Source organism: Sinohyriopsis cumingii, chromosome 4, assembly GCF_028554795.1.
Source record: "Sinohyriopsis cumingii isolate HCF-2022 chromosome 4, ASM2855479v2, whole genome shotgun sequence".
Lineage (NCBI taxonomy): Eukaryota > Metazoa > Mollusca > Bivalvia > Unionida > Unionidae > Sinohyriopsis > Sinohyriopsis cumingii.
Genome location: NC_142964.1, coordinates 148,278,767 through 148,295,876, shown reverse-complemented (window position 1 = coordinate 148,295,876; position 17,110 = coordinate 148,278,767). Strand labels below are relative to the sequence as shown.

At 36.3% G+C, this 17,110-nt stretch overlaps 1 protein-coding gene across 2 annotated transcripts in view; it reads right to left on the bottom strand.

Annotated features, from left to right (window-relative positions):
* Positions 1-202: 202 nt before the first annotated feature.
* Positions 203-17,110, bottom strand: part of LOC149802307 (peroxidasin-like) — a 60,923-nt gene continuing 44,015 nt past the window's right edge. For both annotated transcript variants that reach the window (XM_089956733.1, XM_089956734.1), the window contains exon 10: positions 203-901. In XM_089956733.1, the coding sequence (XP_089812859.1) occupies positions 841-901 (61 nt within the window). In that variant the 3' untranslated portion in view covers positions 203-840. The remainder of the gene's footprint in view (positions 902-17,110) is intronic.

Sequence of the window (17,110 nt, the reverse complement as noted above, 5' to 3'; positions counted from 1 at the left end):
TTACACTGTCCCATTACGTACATATATGTTTCATTCAATGTTAATGCCTCATACTGTCCAGAAGATTGCTTTATTGCTACCATTGTTCCATTTCTTAGAAAAGGTGACCAAAATAACTCATAATTACAGAGGATTAAGTCTGTTTTACTCCTGTTAGGAATAGAAGGCTCACACAAGGGGTAAAAGAAAACCATACACAAAGTGAAGAACAAGCGGAATTTAGAAGATGTTACAATACCGTAGATGACATGTATGTTTTGAGTAGACTATCTGACAGAGATTTGAGGAAGAAACTAATTGTGTAATATAAGGTATCAGAATCTCTGTCATATACGATATATAATTTGTCTGAATTTCTATTAGATATACAAAATATAAGGTGTTGAATCAAATGCAACGTATAATGTTTAGAATTTCTATCATATGCAATGTATAAGGTGTTATAATTTCTATAATATGCAACGTATAAGGTGTTATAATTTATATCATATGCAACGTATAAGGTGTTATAATTTCTATGATATGCAACATATAATTTGTTAGAATTTCTATCATATGCAACGTATAAGGTGACAATTTCTATCATATGAAAAATATTCATTCCAATGAAAGTCACTTCCACACTGTTTGTTTCCTTTTCAATTTTTGAATAAACCCTTTCACTCTTTCTTCTGTAATTTGATTATATAATTCACCAAATGTAGTATTTACATTCTTATCATTATCGGTATACAAATGACCCGTATTCAGCTTTACTAATCTTGGCTTTCTGGTTTCTCTATTCTGCAGCGACTGAAGATAATCATCTGTTCTCTCACACTTGTTCCTAGTCTGATGAGACTATGTCTCGGTTTGAGAAACCAGCAGAAATCTAAGGTGTTGGCTTTCCTCCTTTTCCTTGCTGAAATCACATATAAGAACTCAAAGATTTCACTTTCTTTTATTTAATTATGATGTCAGTACTAATGTCTAATTTTCTTAAATAGATATATAAAAAAAACATTTAGTTTTGTTATAAACTAATAGGACAAGATGCGTCCAGTACTTGGAATTTCCTTCTTGTCAGCTAAATAAACATTTAATCTTCCTTACAGATTACACACTTAGGTGATATATGTGTACCTTTCGGTTCACTATTTAAAGAAACTATGCGATAGAGAAAGATTTTTAAAATCAGAGAATCAATTTAAAAATGCCAATGCATACGCACATTGTCGAGATTCATGGACAAGTTCTATAAAAATCGCCGATGGTAATTTATTGCATCCTAGTTAATCTAAAATGGTTGATCAGGCGCTAGATATAGATGTTCAATATGTGTTTCCGTATTACACCCATGTTGGAACTACTTTTACAACTTGAATTATTTAATGATAGTCCATTTATAAAGTATTTGCAAACATTTCAAATTAATATAAAATGCCACCACATCTTTGTGCTTTTAGGAACTTCAGTCATATTGGTTGCAAATTGGTTGCCGCTGGGGATAATGGAGGATTACCATAAGCAGCCATGAGCGGTTTTGAGGCTTTTCACGGAATCTACAGATGAGACATTAGAGTTAGTTGAGGCTGACAACAATGTTTTGGCAAGAATGTTTGACAATGAGTTCTCGGATGAAGCTGATGTACAAAGTGACACCAAACATATGAGAGAGAGAGAGAGAGAGAAAGGGGCTGAAATATTGTTTTGAAAGCTTCAAAAATCCAAACTTGTAATTAAGATACATTTACTACGGCTACAAAATTTGAACTTCAAATAAATATGCTAATTGCCGCATAATGTTGAATTCTGGGCACAAGGACCATAAGTAGAAAGGTCTACTAAACTGAAGAACAAAAACTTCTGAACCCGTTGATTTCGTTGCCAGCTACAGCACTGATGACTAAGGGAGCAGATATTACACAATGTAACTCATATAAAATTCCAAACTCCACAATTTGAGCTTCAGAGTTACAACAAATGGTCCCCGGAATATTTTTTTATAGTATTGTTAATAAGCAAGTTTAAGTGGATGAACTTTCAATATCTTAATTAATATTAGTGAGAAATATCATTTGTTTAGGAAATCTAATAATAAAATCGGCAAACATTTGAAACATAGAGGTTGATGTATCACAGAGTGCAGGAGCTGTTTTGTCTGTGATACAAATTTTGAAGAATTACATCTTGTTACAATGTTGATGGGTCTATTCAATCACAGGTGCATACTCAGGGAAATGTATGTTTGCTTACATTTAAAATTCTTGCGACTGTTCAAGCAAAAAAAAGTGAAGAAAAAAAAACCAATATTGTTTAGAATTTTCTTTTTAAAACATATTCAACTGCATATTAAAAGTCTGGTCCGCAAGTTAGAAAAGACCGTGTCTTCGTTTTCTTAAAACTGTACGCATAAATTATCACCTTTAAGTTGAATGCATTTCTGTATTAATTGAAATATTAGGAAGATAGTTTGAAAGCACTGTAAATTAATCATCGTTCTGTATAAAACTGAATGTATTCGTTTACTGTTAGTCTGTGAAATTTGTCCAGAAATTTGCTTGGAAGGAGAGTGTGTGTATTCAGTAGTTACGCTATAAGCAAAAGGGTCACACACTGGTTCAAAATAGTGTTCCTTTTGAGAAGTAAAACAAAATCCACTTGCATATGACTGCAGTTTAAATCCATTCATATGTCCTATGCAACATTTTAAAAAAAATCAAAAGTAAAGATTATATCATCACATGAGCGATGCAGACAGACCGATGCAAACTGCAGCAGCAGAGAGGGTGAACAGACCACTTAGGGGAATGGTCACCCTTGTGTTTTACCAAAAAAAATAGTGACCACTCATAGAGGTCAATTACCACGTCTACGATTATTGTTTGTCCCAAACAGAACCGTAGACGCCCCTCTCTGCTGCTATCAATATTGGGAATCATCATCTGAATCATGGGAATCTTCATCTGTTTCATCTTCATCTGAATCTTCGGAATTTGTTCTATGTTTCAAGTAATATTCAAGTTCTGATGGTGGTTTTTCTACTTTGGGGTTTATGTTCTTTCTGTGTTTATAATATATCATCAAACTTCGATATCGATCTCCACCGCAATTTTTGCAAATCTGATATAATCCTCTAACGCCGTTGTTACATCCAACACATCTTCGTGGACCAGCATGAGGGTTTTTCTTTATAAGATAATTATGTTTCTTGCAATATTCTCCACGGCACCTTTTGTTGCATTTATCTGTTGTTCCTTGACGCAGCCACGCACAGTTGTTCATTATATTAATGATATCTGTTTAATTCAATTTAATTTTATCATCACCCCTGTTACCCAAATATTTTATCAATACCCACACGATATCTTGTTCTTGGATCATGTAAATTTATTGTTATAAATCCATGTGGAGTAGCTTGCGCTCGTGAGAAGAAATTTTTGAATTTAATTATATCCATGTCACCACCACACCAAGTTTGATGAATATTTCGCAACGTGTGTGTGTCTACGCCATTAAACACAACTAAAATGTTGCAGTTGTCTCTGATCACTTTTGGTATTTGTGTATATCGTTGAGTAACATAGATCACGTCTGTATTTTTATGTCTCCCTCGGGAAAATATTCTGGCTGGATTTGATTGTTTATCTAGCATCACATCGTCGTATACAACTAAATTATTAATAAATCCATCTATGGAATCTACGGATGGTGCTTCATCAATATCGGTTATAAACTCTATAACATCATTATCTTCATCCAGTAATCGCGCGTTTTCATTGAACTCTTTAAGTACATCATAACATCGCTGATCATCAACGGATGGTGCTACTAAATACAACTTATCCCATTTCAACCATCTCATTATCAGATTAAGTAATAATTGCGTCTTACCCGATCCAGATGGTCCTATGATAATCATTCTGATGGAGTTCGGTAGCGCAGGATGATGCTTAACTGGCTCTCGTTGCCGAGTTGCTGAGAAATCAATTATATCCATATATATTATAACATGAATTTATATTGTTTACGCTGTAAAGTTAAAACTCCAACTATTGATTTAGCTACAGTTACAACAAAAAACAAAAAAATAGCGTACGGTGGAAAATGTTCTGTATGCTGTAGAAAGAAATTTTCATTTTTACCTAATAAGCGCGGTGGTGATATTGCTAATTTGATGTCAAAGTTTCCAGGTGCTCCATGGGCTAAATACAGCGGAGAAAAACATCTACCAGGATATAATTATTGCGGTCCTGGTACTCGACTCGATATCAGGCTCGATAATCAAGATCAACCAAAACCAGGCGAGGAACCAGTAAACGCTATTGATCGAGCTTGTCATGCTCATGATGTAGCTTATAAAAGTAAAAATCTACAAGATAGGCATATTGCAGATGTAAAATTAATTCATTCATTAAATTCTATAAAAAATAAAAATATTAGAGAATCATTAGCTAATTGGTTAGTAAGATCCTCGATGAAAGGTAAATTAGCGATTGGGGCTGGTAATTAATAATGGAATCAATTTATTATTCACCGAGAGGATACTGGAGAGGCAAAGCAGCAATTGGTAAACTCGCTGATGCAGCATCGGTTAAACATTCTACTGCTAAAACGTGGTTATCTAAACAAGCAATATGGCAAATTTATCTACCACGTCCTAAACAAATTCAGTACGCGTATTTCGATGTCAGTGTTCCTAATGAAGTTCATCAAGCTGATATTCTGTTTTTACCGCATGATACTGTGCGTGGAAAAACGTACAAGTACGCGCTAACCGTAGTTGATGTTGCAAGTAGATATAAAGAAGCAGAGCCGCTATCGGCGAAAACATCATCTGAAGTAGCCGATGCGTTTGAACGAATTTATCAACGAGGTGGTGGACCACGAGGTGGTCTGCGATGGCCACAGCTACTACAGGTTGATCCTGGTAAGGAATTTCTTGGTCCAGTATCATCGTTGATGAAACAACATAATACCAAAATACGACGAGGTCATACTGCAATTCACCGTGATCAGGCAATTGTTGAGCGATTCAATCGAACACTTGCTGAACGGTTATTTGGATATCAATACGCGAAGGAATTTATTCAGGATAAAAGATCTCGCGAATGGGTTGCAAGATTACCAATCGTGATAGCTGCATTAAATAATGAGATCACACGAACAACCAACATGAAACCCATTAGCGCGGTCACAAAAAAAAATATACCAACACAACGGAAAGATGCTGGAAAACAAAAAATATTAGGTGATGTCACAGTCAGATATTTATATGAGCCTGGTGAACTTGAAGGTGGTAGCGCGAGAGCAACTGATCCTATTTGGAGTGTTACCACACACAAAATATCTACCGTGACAAGATCCACTGGAAGAAATGTAGGCGTTTCCAGACCCGCAATCTACAGATTAGATTCTGCTGCTCCTCAACGTGGATTTACACGTGAACAACTACAAATAATTCCCGCGGATACACAACTACCACCGCGATCACTCCGGTGATTTCGATCACTTAACTGGCGCCTCTACGTCGATTACACTCAAGACAGGTTAACATGGTATTTTCTCGTGTATGACCGCGACTATTATCTTTTCTATCTACGGTAAATTGTCTTGAATCATTTCTCGAATATCGCCATAACATTATACAATTACAACTGGTGCAATGATTGTTCTGCTGCTGTTTTAACTCAATAATAAATTCAACATCAAGATCAAAGTCGCGTTTATTTATTTTGTCAGATTGTTTGTATCCGATTAATTTTTTTCTTATTATATCATCATCGATGATGTTAAATTTATCAACGATTTCAGGAATTATGATTCTACGTAATTGAGATATATTTCTGACCCTCGATACCGCTAAATAAACTAAATTTGACCACTCGATGCGATCGTCTACAATCCAGACTCGTGTGTCAGAAATAGTTAATCCCTGTGACGAGTGGATCGTCATAGCGTATCCCAACACCCATGGAGATTTGTCAGCGCGTAATGCATCTTCGACCACACTGATATCAACGGCGACAATATCATTTAATACGAGATTCTGTTTCCTTGACTCTGTCTGTCCTGGAATATCAACATTAATATTCTGTTTTCGTGTATCTGATGGTCTATAACATAACGGAACGGGTAGTTCTGAATATTGTTCTTTATGCAGTTGAAATAACTGTTGTTGTAAAGCGTCTCTGATTATTTTTCTACTTGCTACGATCAAATCGGTGGGTCTCCATGAGTTCAAAAAATCACTCATTGATGTCTCTGAGATCACTCCACGTAATATTTCACACTGAATTTTGTTTGATTGTAATCTGATTAATTTTTTAAACTCCTTCAAATCTGCATCAAGAGCTCTATGATCATCATCTATTTCTTCGTAATAATCAACGAAATTTTTTAACCAATCATGTGGAAATGGTCCAACAAAGGGCGGCGGTTGACCATGATCGCCACACATTATTATGGCGGTATTTTTCGTCAATAACCAATCAAGAAACATTTTTAATGTATCCAATGAGACCGTGCATATCTCGTCCCAAATAATTATTTTAGGTATATATTTTTCTCCCATCCGTTCAGGAGTCCATGTATCCCCGCGCCATCTGAAGAAACTATGATACGTGCACGATTGTACTTGCCGCTGTTTCATCTCACGTGCAAGTCTATGTGTGGGTGTCAGCACGATTATATCTGAATTTCTAAAAACATTAATCGTTCGAGTTGTTTTGCCGCATCCACCAGGTCCATTGAGATATACTGTCTTATATCTAGTTATTGGATCACTCAACGATGGTGCCTTTGACATTTCTGATATTTTATTACCCTCACGATAAACATCTCTCACTGGAACATCTGCTGATTCTGTATAATTGTGTAATAGTTCCTTTTTTATTCTCCACGAACCCCATCATTCATCATTACTTGTAAATTTCATAACAGATTCGAAATATTTACTTGAAATATAAAACGAGTCCGTTGCGACTCTGACTGCGGTCTCAGGAAATCTATTAATCATCGATAATAAATTTATAGAAACATAAGCCAACATGGAAGATCTTAGATGAGTATATTGCGGGGATACGTCATTTATGTAACTAACGATCGTACCTAATTTTGTTCCGTCGGACAAATAAACACTTTCTCGATTTACAAATATATTTTTCGCCGTTGTATCAGCGATTATAAAATCGTACTCGGCATCATCTAAAATTAATCGTGCGTGATGTCTTTTATAATCATATGCACCACCTTGAGTAAATTTACCTATAATTTTTCTACCGAGATCTTTTGCGGTTTTGAGTCTATTAGGAATATCATCTTCGGAAATATCCTTAAACTCGCTGATAACTTCAGAATCTGACATGGGCAACCAAACTTTGGTCTGTGCATGATATGATATAATTGCCTCACTGACCACCAACGATGTCAGTATCATACAATCTAGCATATATCGCAACAAAACTATAGGTGCCCAACGTTTTTCACAAAAATGTCTACCAAACCAAAGATAACAAATCTTGTGAAGATTTTCGTTAAACTCGAATGATTCAATACAGGCGAATCCAGTCAGATCAAAATCAGGTAATGGTCCATTAATTGCCACTCGCGTCATCTCGTTTGTAGGGTGACCAAATCTTTCAAAGTACACAGAACAATCTCCGTATCCCAGAAAACTTCCTGGATAACATGCAACCATATCAACCGAAATAACATCATTGTAATTGTATTTGGTATTCCATAATCCGCCATGTCCATATTCGACGCAACTTGCGCGTACGTCCTCGAGTAAATCAAATCGTGTTGGTTTCCATGAATTTCGTTCTCTGGCGAAATGAGCCGCAACAGATGGAACGGTAAAACAATTAGTTAGTAATTTGTCAGTATTTTCCGCGTGCTTGCACTGTAAAAACGTCGCAAGATTTTTCATCTCGTCATGGAGGGATTCTGTGCGATATATTTCACCGTTCGGTTTGACAAACTGATCAAATTCACCCTCCTCATTACTTTTGAATAACCATACCGATACAGGATCGGTTTTACTTATTTCGTTGATAAAATCAAACATACTATCTGCCACAGAATTATCTGCCCCAGAATTATCTGCCACAGATAATTCTGTGGGGTAAAATCTAACAGTTCGATCACGTGGAAATATTGTTACCGCGTTAGTCCATGCGTGCGCGTTATGATCGATAATATTTATTGGAGCTCCCTTCGATTTATATTTCGACTGGTACAGTACTTCTCCCGTTATTGTCGCCACAGTTATTGGAAATTTTAATATTTTTCCTAACCCAGCAACATCTTTTATTGTAGCACCGGTGTCCTTAACCGAATCAGCCCACGAGTTTATTTTTTCACGCCTTAAATCAGTTAATCCATTTCCACGCATCGCGTTTGTAAAGTGTTCTATTACTCGTTCAGCTACACAATTTAACCTTGAAAATTTCATCGGCGCTAGTTTATCAACGTTGGGTTTTTTATTTATCTCATAGATTCCATAAATAACCGCCGTTACAGAATATGCTCGCTCATAATACGGTTTATCAATACCTGTCAATAGACCCGGTCTGGAATTTTTACTTAATATGATAGTTTTATTATTACCAAGGACAGGATCATATTTGTCACGGATAATCCAACTACCTGTTTCTGTTAATACAATAAATTTTACTCTGAAGAAATATTTTTGATTGCCCTCGTATTCAGCGATGTAGTTAATGATAGTTGCCGCTCGCTTGTCGTTCATTGTGGCGTCCGTGACAGCGTCCTTGACGGAGTCAGTGCGTATAATCTTGAACGTTGACCATGTATGAGATGCACCATCCGTGTAAAATTCTTTCTTGGCGTCGTGAATTTTCGAGATCAAACTTTTATTTTTCGGATCAACCAGATCTCGCACTGGCAAGTCAGAAGATAATCTGTCAAGGTTGAATTTATACTTAACAGGCCTAGTTTGGGATAATCTCTCAAACTCGTTCATATAATTAAAACAAATATTTAAATAAAGAAAATTATATATATATATATATACAATGTCTCAATGCAGATGGTTGATGATCGGCTCAGTAAATCGATGCAACAAATCCTGTAGAAAGGAATTTTGTTGGATGCACTCACAAAACATACGACGAGGAAGTCTAGGACCAATACCATGTCTACGGTGTGGTATTGGAGTGCGAGGAAAGACAGAATTATGTGGGAAGTGCGGCGGGAAACGGTTCAGAGAGCTCAGAAGATATTATGACAAAAAAAATAATAGCGGTGAAAACGCTATAAAATCCGTGAGGGATTATATATCAAGATTTCAGACAAACAATGATTTAAACATATAATGTTATTATAATGGAGCAAAATATATTTGTCCCACATCCTGTCATAACAAACTATGAATCAAATATTAATGGTATCATCAGACACTGCAAGTTGAAGAAACAAGTTGGTTATATTACTAATGCTGGTTATCTAATGTTCACATGCGGGGGGGAAAAGAAACATTATCTGTGTCATAGATTTACGTATGAATGTTTCTTCGGAGTGATCAATGATGGTCTTGTTATTGATCATATTGACGGGGACACTCAAAACAATAATTTATCCAATTTACAAGCTATCTCTCACAGCGAGAATAATACACGCGGTAATACAGGAAGATGTAAGACAATCGGAAAGAGGGCGGTAATTTCCTCAAACATAGAAACTGGCAAAGAAATTATGTTTCGTTCAATATCTTCTGCTGCGAAATATTTTGATATTCACCCGCAATCAGTACAAACAGTCGCAGAAAATATATATAAAACAGCTTTATCGAAAAAATATAAACAGAAAATTATCTTTAAGTATCAATAACTATCATCACCACATTATTAACTATCATCACCACATTATTAACTATCATCACCACATTATTAACTATCATCACCACATTGAATTAATTTTTTTAATTTATGTCACAGTAGGTCCTCCATACACTACTGAATTTTTGATTATATAAGGGGAGATTACTTTGTAATATATAGTTTTCTTCGTAGATGGTTGGTTTTTTATGATCGTAATTAGTCAGTTTAACTAATTACATCGTAACTAATTACTCGGAGAAGTATTATTTATGTTTTTTAAATATTTTCCCATCATACAACACATGATAATGTTATTGATCCGTAGGAAGCTGTGTGTGAAACAGAAACCGTTGCTCATTGTAATTGACCTGCAGTTGTGTGTTCACTGAACTTACATTCTGGAAAGTTCTTTGACTGGTGCAATAATGCCACTGTATTATTGATTCTCAGTCTACTTAGGAAACCCGCTACAAATACAGAAACTATTATTATTGATTCTCAGTCTACTTGGGAAACCCGCTACAAATACAGAAACTATTATTATTCAGAAACCGCTACAAATACAGAAACTATTATTATTCAGAAACCGCTACAAATACAGAAACTATTATTATTCAGAAACCGCTGTTTAGTGTAAATATTGGTTCCTTAGCTATATAGCTAGCTATATATTAACTTCCGAAACATATGTTCGTAACAATGTTTGATAGCTCGATCAGTATGGTATTGGACTGTGGCGCTCGCGGTCCAGGATCGAATCCCCATGGCTGACAATTTGTCGGTGGTGCGCATAATTGCGATTTTTATAATAGTGAGGGGGAACCGCAAGAACCCCTCCGCTCAGCAAATTCACAACCACAATATTGACTTGTGGTTGATACATATTTTCGTATCACCCACTGGATTAATTATTGTGGGTGTGATTTTGCTGAGCGTACATGTTTGTACTGTCCTTAGTGCCGTTTCATTCATAATCTGAGCTCGCTAATACACTCGATAGGGGCTCTTCATTCATTGTATATATGTTATATGTATGTCCGATAAACTTGGTAGATTGCGGTGGCAAGCTACGAGTTTAATGAGGACTGTGCTGTCCTTGTGCTGTCCTTAGTTAGTGCCGTTTCATTCATAATCTGAGCTCGCTAATACACTCGATAGGGGCTCTTCATTCATTGTATATAACCATTCATTGTATATATGTTATATGTATGTCCGATAAACTTGGTAGATTGCGGTGGCAAGCTACGAGTTTAATGAGGACTGTGCTGTCCTTAGTTAGTTATATGTTATGTGTATGTCCGATAAACTTGGTAGATTGCGGTGGCAAGCTACGAGTTTAATGAGGGTTGTGCTGTCCTCCCTCTTGGGCCCCTAGACCGTTGTTTGGCGGGTTAGGGGCTCTCGTAGAGGGAATATTTGCCTAATGAACTTGGTAGATTGCGGTGGCAAGCTATGAGTTCTTGGTTGTGCTGTCCCTGAAACATCCCGACGAACTCGCTAAACACTCGATAGGTGTTCTGGGATATTTTTTTTTATTTTAAAGATTTGTATATTATATAATGAACCATGAAAATATCAATGATGTAATTGTCGCTATTAAAAAATTAAGAAAAGATGGAATTAATATATCTGATGAACTTAATCCTGAAAAAATAGTTTCTGACTTTGAGATTTTACAAGAACGTAAAACCATGGGGACACACACACTATCATCTGAATACAGGCTCATGAAACGGATTCAATCGGCAATGTTTCAGTCGCTAGCTACCGTAGAAGATGATCATGTGAAGGAGTTCGTTCCTCTTTCTACCGCCGTAGAAAGAATTAAGTCGTTATTATCCCACGAGTATGAGGCAAAGAAAACGATTAGTACTCGCATAAGACTATTAAGAAAAATAATGTCAGATCGTGAAACGATCCAAAGTAGTAATTTTGAAGATGACTGAGATCTTTGATCAGAAATATTATTTCTGAATTTGATGGGTTAGTAATTTGTTTTTTTTTACTGAAATTTAACAAATTTGTACAAATTTCTTAATTTTGACTACCATTTACCCCATCAAAAACATAAAATTGTACAAATTTCTTAATTTGAGTACCATTTACCCCATCAAAAACATAAAATTGTACAAATTTCTTAATTTTGACTACCATTTACCCCATCAAAAACATAAAATTGTACAAATTTCTTAATTTTACAAATTATTTATTTCTGAATTAATTTATTTATTTACTGAATTAATTTATTTTTTTTTACTAAAATCAAGAAAAATGCACGAACTACTTGATTCTGACGGGGTAGTTGGTAGTCAAAATCAAAGAAAAATGCACGAACTACTTGATTTCTGACGGGGTAGTTGGTAGTCAAAATCAGGAAAATTGAGCAATTTCGTTGTATTTTAGTAAAAAAAAAAAAAAAATCTCAGTAAAAATAATATTATTAATAAATAAAATTAATTTATAATAAATAAAATTTGTTAGGAACAATTTGACAAGGTTAGAACTTTCTTGATTTTGACGGGGTAGTTGGTAGTCAAAATCAAGTAGTTCGTGCATTTTTATGTTTCTGAGGGGGTAGTTGGTAGTCAAGATCAAGTAATTTGTACAATTTCAGTAAAAATCAGGAAAATTAATAAATATTATTTTTTTTTGTGATAGAAATTTTAATTTTACTTTCATCGACTAGCTTTTTTAGTTGCCTAGGCCGATTAATTTGTACCAAACACAAATTTGTGCCAGTAATAATAAAATATTTTTTTAAGTTGATCGAATTTGAGTCTGATCTCTGTTACAAATGTTCTTCTAACTGTTAAGAAATCCTCGCGTGTAAAAACCCTCCTCCACATGAAGATCTACGATAAAGTCTTACGACGGAAGTCCTTACGACGGAAGTCTTACGACTTTACATAAAGATTTATTACAAGCTCTTCTTCACGTATGTCAATCAAGCGATTAAGGTGGTCTGTGAGTTTAAAATTGATTCGTGTTAACATATTATTGTGACACCGCAAATACACGGGATTAGTTGGTTCTTGCACGATTAAATTTCCAGGGGGAACTTGTGGTGTGAACGTGTACAGGATGTATCCTTGTTGAGCTTGATTTGATCTTCCGAGATCTATTTGATAGCTGCCATCGATTACGTCACAAACCAGATTGACCGCGACCGTCGGTGTTATATTAACGATTCCCGGAGATACGTGTCTTCCACCGCCATGTGGATCATTATCATATCTGAGAATGGTTGGATATGGTGCTAGTTTTTTCCACGCATCGAGTATTTTAGGGAAGTTTTCGTTGATAAGATCGTTTAATAATTTTACTAGTTCTCTAGCATCAATCCCCGGTATTACAAATGTTGGTAATTGTTGTTCAGTTATTTTGTAATGATTGAGAAACCATGGTCTAGCTTTATAATTATCAATAATTTTATCTCCGTATTTAACCATGTTCACAATGATAGTTTTATTAACGTGTCTAATATCTGATATGACCTGATTTAGATGTTTTATCGTCTCAATGATTTTTTGTTTTACGTCATCGCTGTAGCTATCAGTAAAGAAATTTCGTAGTTTGTTGATTGATTGTTTAAATTCAAAATTAACAGGATCAGAATATGATTTAATAAATTCTTCATCTACGAGTGGATATATTCTATCACCTGTACGACCATCACGTACATTATCTATTATCATAGGAATTTTTTCACCATCAGGAGCACTTGTAAAAGCGTAAATGCCGCCCTCCCAGCTCCACGGATATTTACCTCTATATTCAGGAACTATCATAAATTTTGCTTCATCTGTGATAAAATCACCCCTCGTTGGTTCTGGTGGTCCTTCATGCACCGGGGGAATTTCAGGCCATCCTAGCACTGATCTGATTGAAGATTGATAAATATCAACGGCATAATCAGGCGAGTTTATTTCAACCGTCGAGGACAACGTCGGCTCATGAACGTTTATTGATATTTTTGATTCTTTTCCCGTTACTGATTTTATTCTACGCGCAAATTCCTCACTGATCTCTTCAATCTCGTAACTGCCGGTTGGTATTCCAACAACAACCCAGTCAGGTGTTCCATCGGGTTTGTTCTTGTTAGTAAATACAAGTGAATTATTTGCTGGTGTATCATGAAATGATTTTGATCTGATATTTGGCCAGCTGTAATATACTCGTAATTGTGCTAGTGCTATTTCTTTTACCGGAATTGCAGTAGGAAAATTAACACTAAATTCAGGATTAGTTGAACTTACCGAGATCATCGTTATCTTTGGCGGAGTTGTGTTGGTCACGATCTGCTGGAGTAATTCTGTCATTATTGATACTTGTATCTTTAATACCGATACCTTCATCGTATATTTTGGTTATCATTGAAAATTCGAAATCAGATATAATTCCATCACTGAGACTCGCTGATAACAACGAGGATAATTTCGAGTATGCTACCGTCGCTGTATGTAATTTTATTTTGTAATCGGATAATTTTTCGTTCGTGCAAGTACATATTTTTTTTGTGATGATACCAATCACACCTGCAATAGTTGTTGCTGCTGAAATACAAATAGTTACAGCTACTGGTGCCATCGTTGTCAACGCTGATAATATTACACCGGTTCCAGCAACAACAGCGGATACTGAATAAACAATCACATCAACGATAACCAATCGTCGTCGATATTTTTTTACTTTTACTGTATATTGATCGACTTGATCTTTTAGCGCCGCCTGCCATTCACGCGCTTGATTGTATCTGTATTGTGCACCGTCCATATATATTTTTATGCAGTAACCAATTGAGGTGTTTCAGCTACAAATTCCAAACACCACCAGAAGGATGTTGCGGTTAATGTCTTATCATCTGCTTCCAGGATAAATATTTATTTGAATCCGATATTTAATGTAACAGATACAACCCCGGAAAACCTGTCGGTGGAATGACGCCATGGAAACGTTGTAAATATTTCAAATTTTGCAGCACTAAACACAGACAGCCTGTACACGCCAGTGGTTGTTGCGGTATATTCGATAGTATTATTCTGTTTTGACCATGTTGCGAATCCCGATGATACCGTGTATACGATGTTTGTGATATGCCCGGGAGATATTTCAGCTGAAATTTTAATCAGATTGATTTTATTGATAATCTCAGGAATTCCCGCTACGATGTCTAGTTGTGTTCGTTTGATCGTGTCTAGGTTACTTTTGATATCAACGAGTTTTATATCGATGACGGAAGGATTTCCAAAGAACTTATTTATGGCATCATCGGTTTTTTGAAAATTTCTTCGAAGCCTTGTAAACGCGCCCGTGTGAACGTCATATTCGGCCCGTAGCGTGGATAGTTTTCCATCCACGTCGTCGACGTATAGTTTGTTTGCGACGTCGTTGTCAGATTTTGGAGCTGTTACAGCTACTATTTTGTTCCCGCTCATGCTGAGTTCACCTGTCATCGTGTCACCGGTGTTTCTCACGCGATTAGCAACACTTTTTGCAATTTCATCTCTAATGGTTTTAAGTGACATACTTGAATCTCTGATTCTACCACCGTCAGTAAACACGGGAATATTATCCGTAACTGCACCAAGTACTCGCCGGACTATATCATTCCATCTGATATTGCTAGTTTTTAGTTTACCATATCGATCTTGAAAAATAACAACTTCATCTGGGTCAACTCCAGCCAGGTTCATGATATCAGCGAGGTCATCTTTAGTCGCATACTTTGACAGATCAACGTCGGATTTTATTTTCTTACTAGTAGAAGATCTTCCGTAAATATCAACCATTATAATAAGATCCGTTGTTTAAAATGCTTTACGCGCAACAAATCGGTTGCTTGTATAATCGTGCACGACTTTATGTGGCGGCTTGGATGATTTTGATATAGCGTCGAGTACATTAATTACTTCACGGCCGCATATTGGCGGATCTGTCATTGTTTGTGTGGGTAGCGTTGAATACCAAACTTTGTAACCAGAGGTTGTTGCGTGGACTGGTGCGACATACTTGATAAATTCAACAGGTGGAGCTAACCCGTACGAATCAAAATAAACAATTCCACGCGGGTCAACCGCGTATGATACCCAATGAGTACCAGGTCCGGAACGTTTGTCAAGATTAATAATACCTGTTTCTAGTTTGTTTGGTTGTTTCGGTAATTGATCTCGCATAAAAACACCTCTAAAGGCAGATATTTTTAATTTTTTAGCAGCATCAAGTAAATCAAAATTTGATGATGGAACGTCTAACGAAATGATCCTGGAAGCCTTAGGCCTCTCCCCCAACGAGATCCCGGTAATCTTAGACCGCGCCCCTTTTTTTGTATCCTTGCTAGACCAATTATTGTTGTAGCAACGTCGACATCATTCTGAATTGATTCAATATTTTTTCCATCAATCATATATGTGGCGCCACTAAATAATGTCATAATCCCGTTGTTGACAAAACCAACACGTAAATTAGCAGCATATGGCGTATTAGCTACAACATCCGTTACAAGTCTACCTTCTACTTCAATAAACGCCTCAGCGGGCAAGAAATATCTACTTGTATCATGAACCTGTAATTCGATTCTCCCCCGCTGATTTGGTAGTCTTGCGTCATAAGAATAAAATTGATAATCACGTACTGACTCGTACTTAAGGACAGGTGCCTCCATATCAAATGCTGGGTCTGATTCGCGCCTGAACATTTTTATTATAGTTACCATTTTTCCAAATGATGATCATCGTCGACGAAGACCGCTTCCTGCTATTAAATTTGCTGTTATATTTTTTTCCGCTTCTTCAGATATCGCCGCTAGTTTTTGATTTGCAGCCTGATTTATTATTTTACTGACATCTGCAGGCATCACCTCAGTACTTGCCAGTTTCACCGGTGGTTGTTGTTTTCGTCGCAATAATCGTGCTAGTCTTTCTTTGATCGCCGAGAACGCCTTACCAGCAACATTGACAATTGCACCAGGAGCTTTATCACGAACAATATCAATAGCCTTCATCGATAATTGTTTTGCAACAGGTGCTACTTTTGGAGCTATCCTCGTGAATAATCCCCGAATGACATCACCAAGTCCATCTCCGTAAATTACTTCATAGATTGGTAATCGTGAGTTTACCGCTCTAACCTGTGTGGGTTTACGATGATTATCATGCACAATCATCTTATTTTATTTACCATTTATCTAACAACTAGTCATCAACGAGCTCATCAATAAGTTCTCGGTAAACGCCGATATCCATGATACCACCTTGAAATAGTCGCCGACAAATATCAGCTGCTTCATTGGT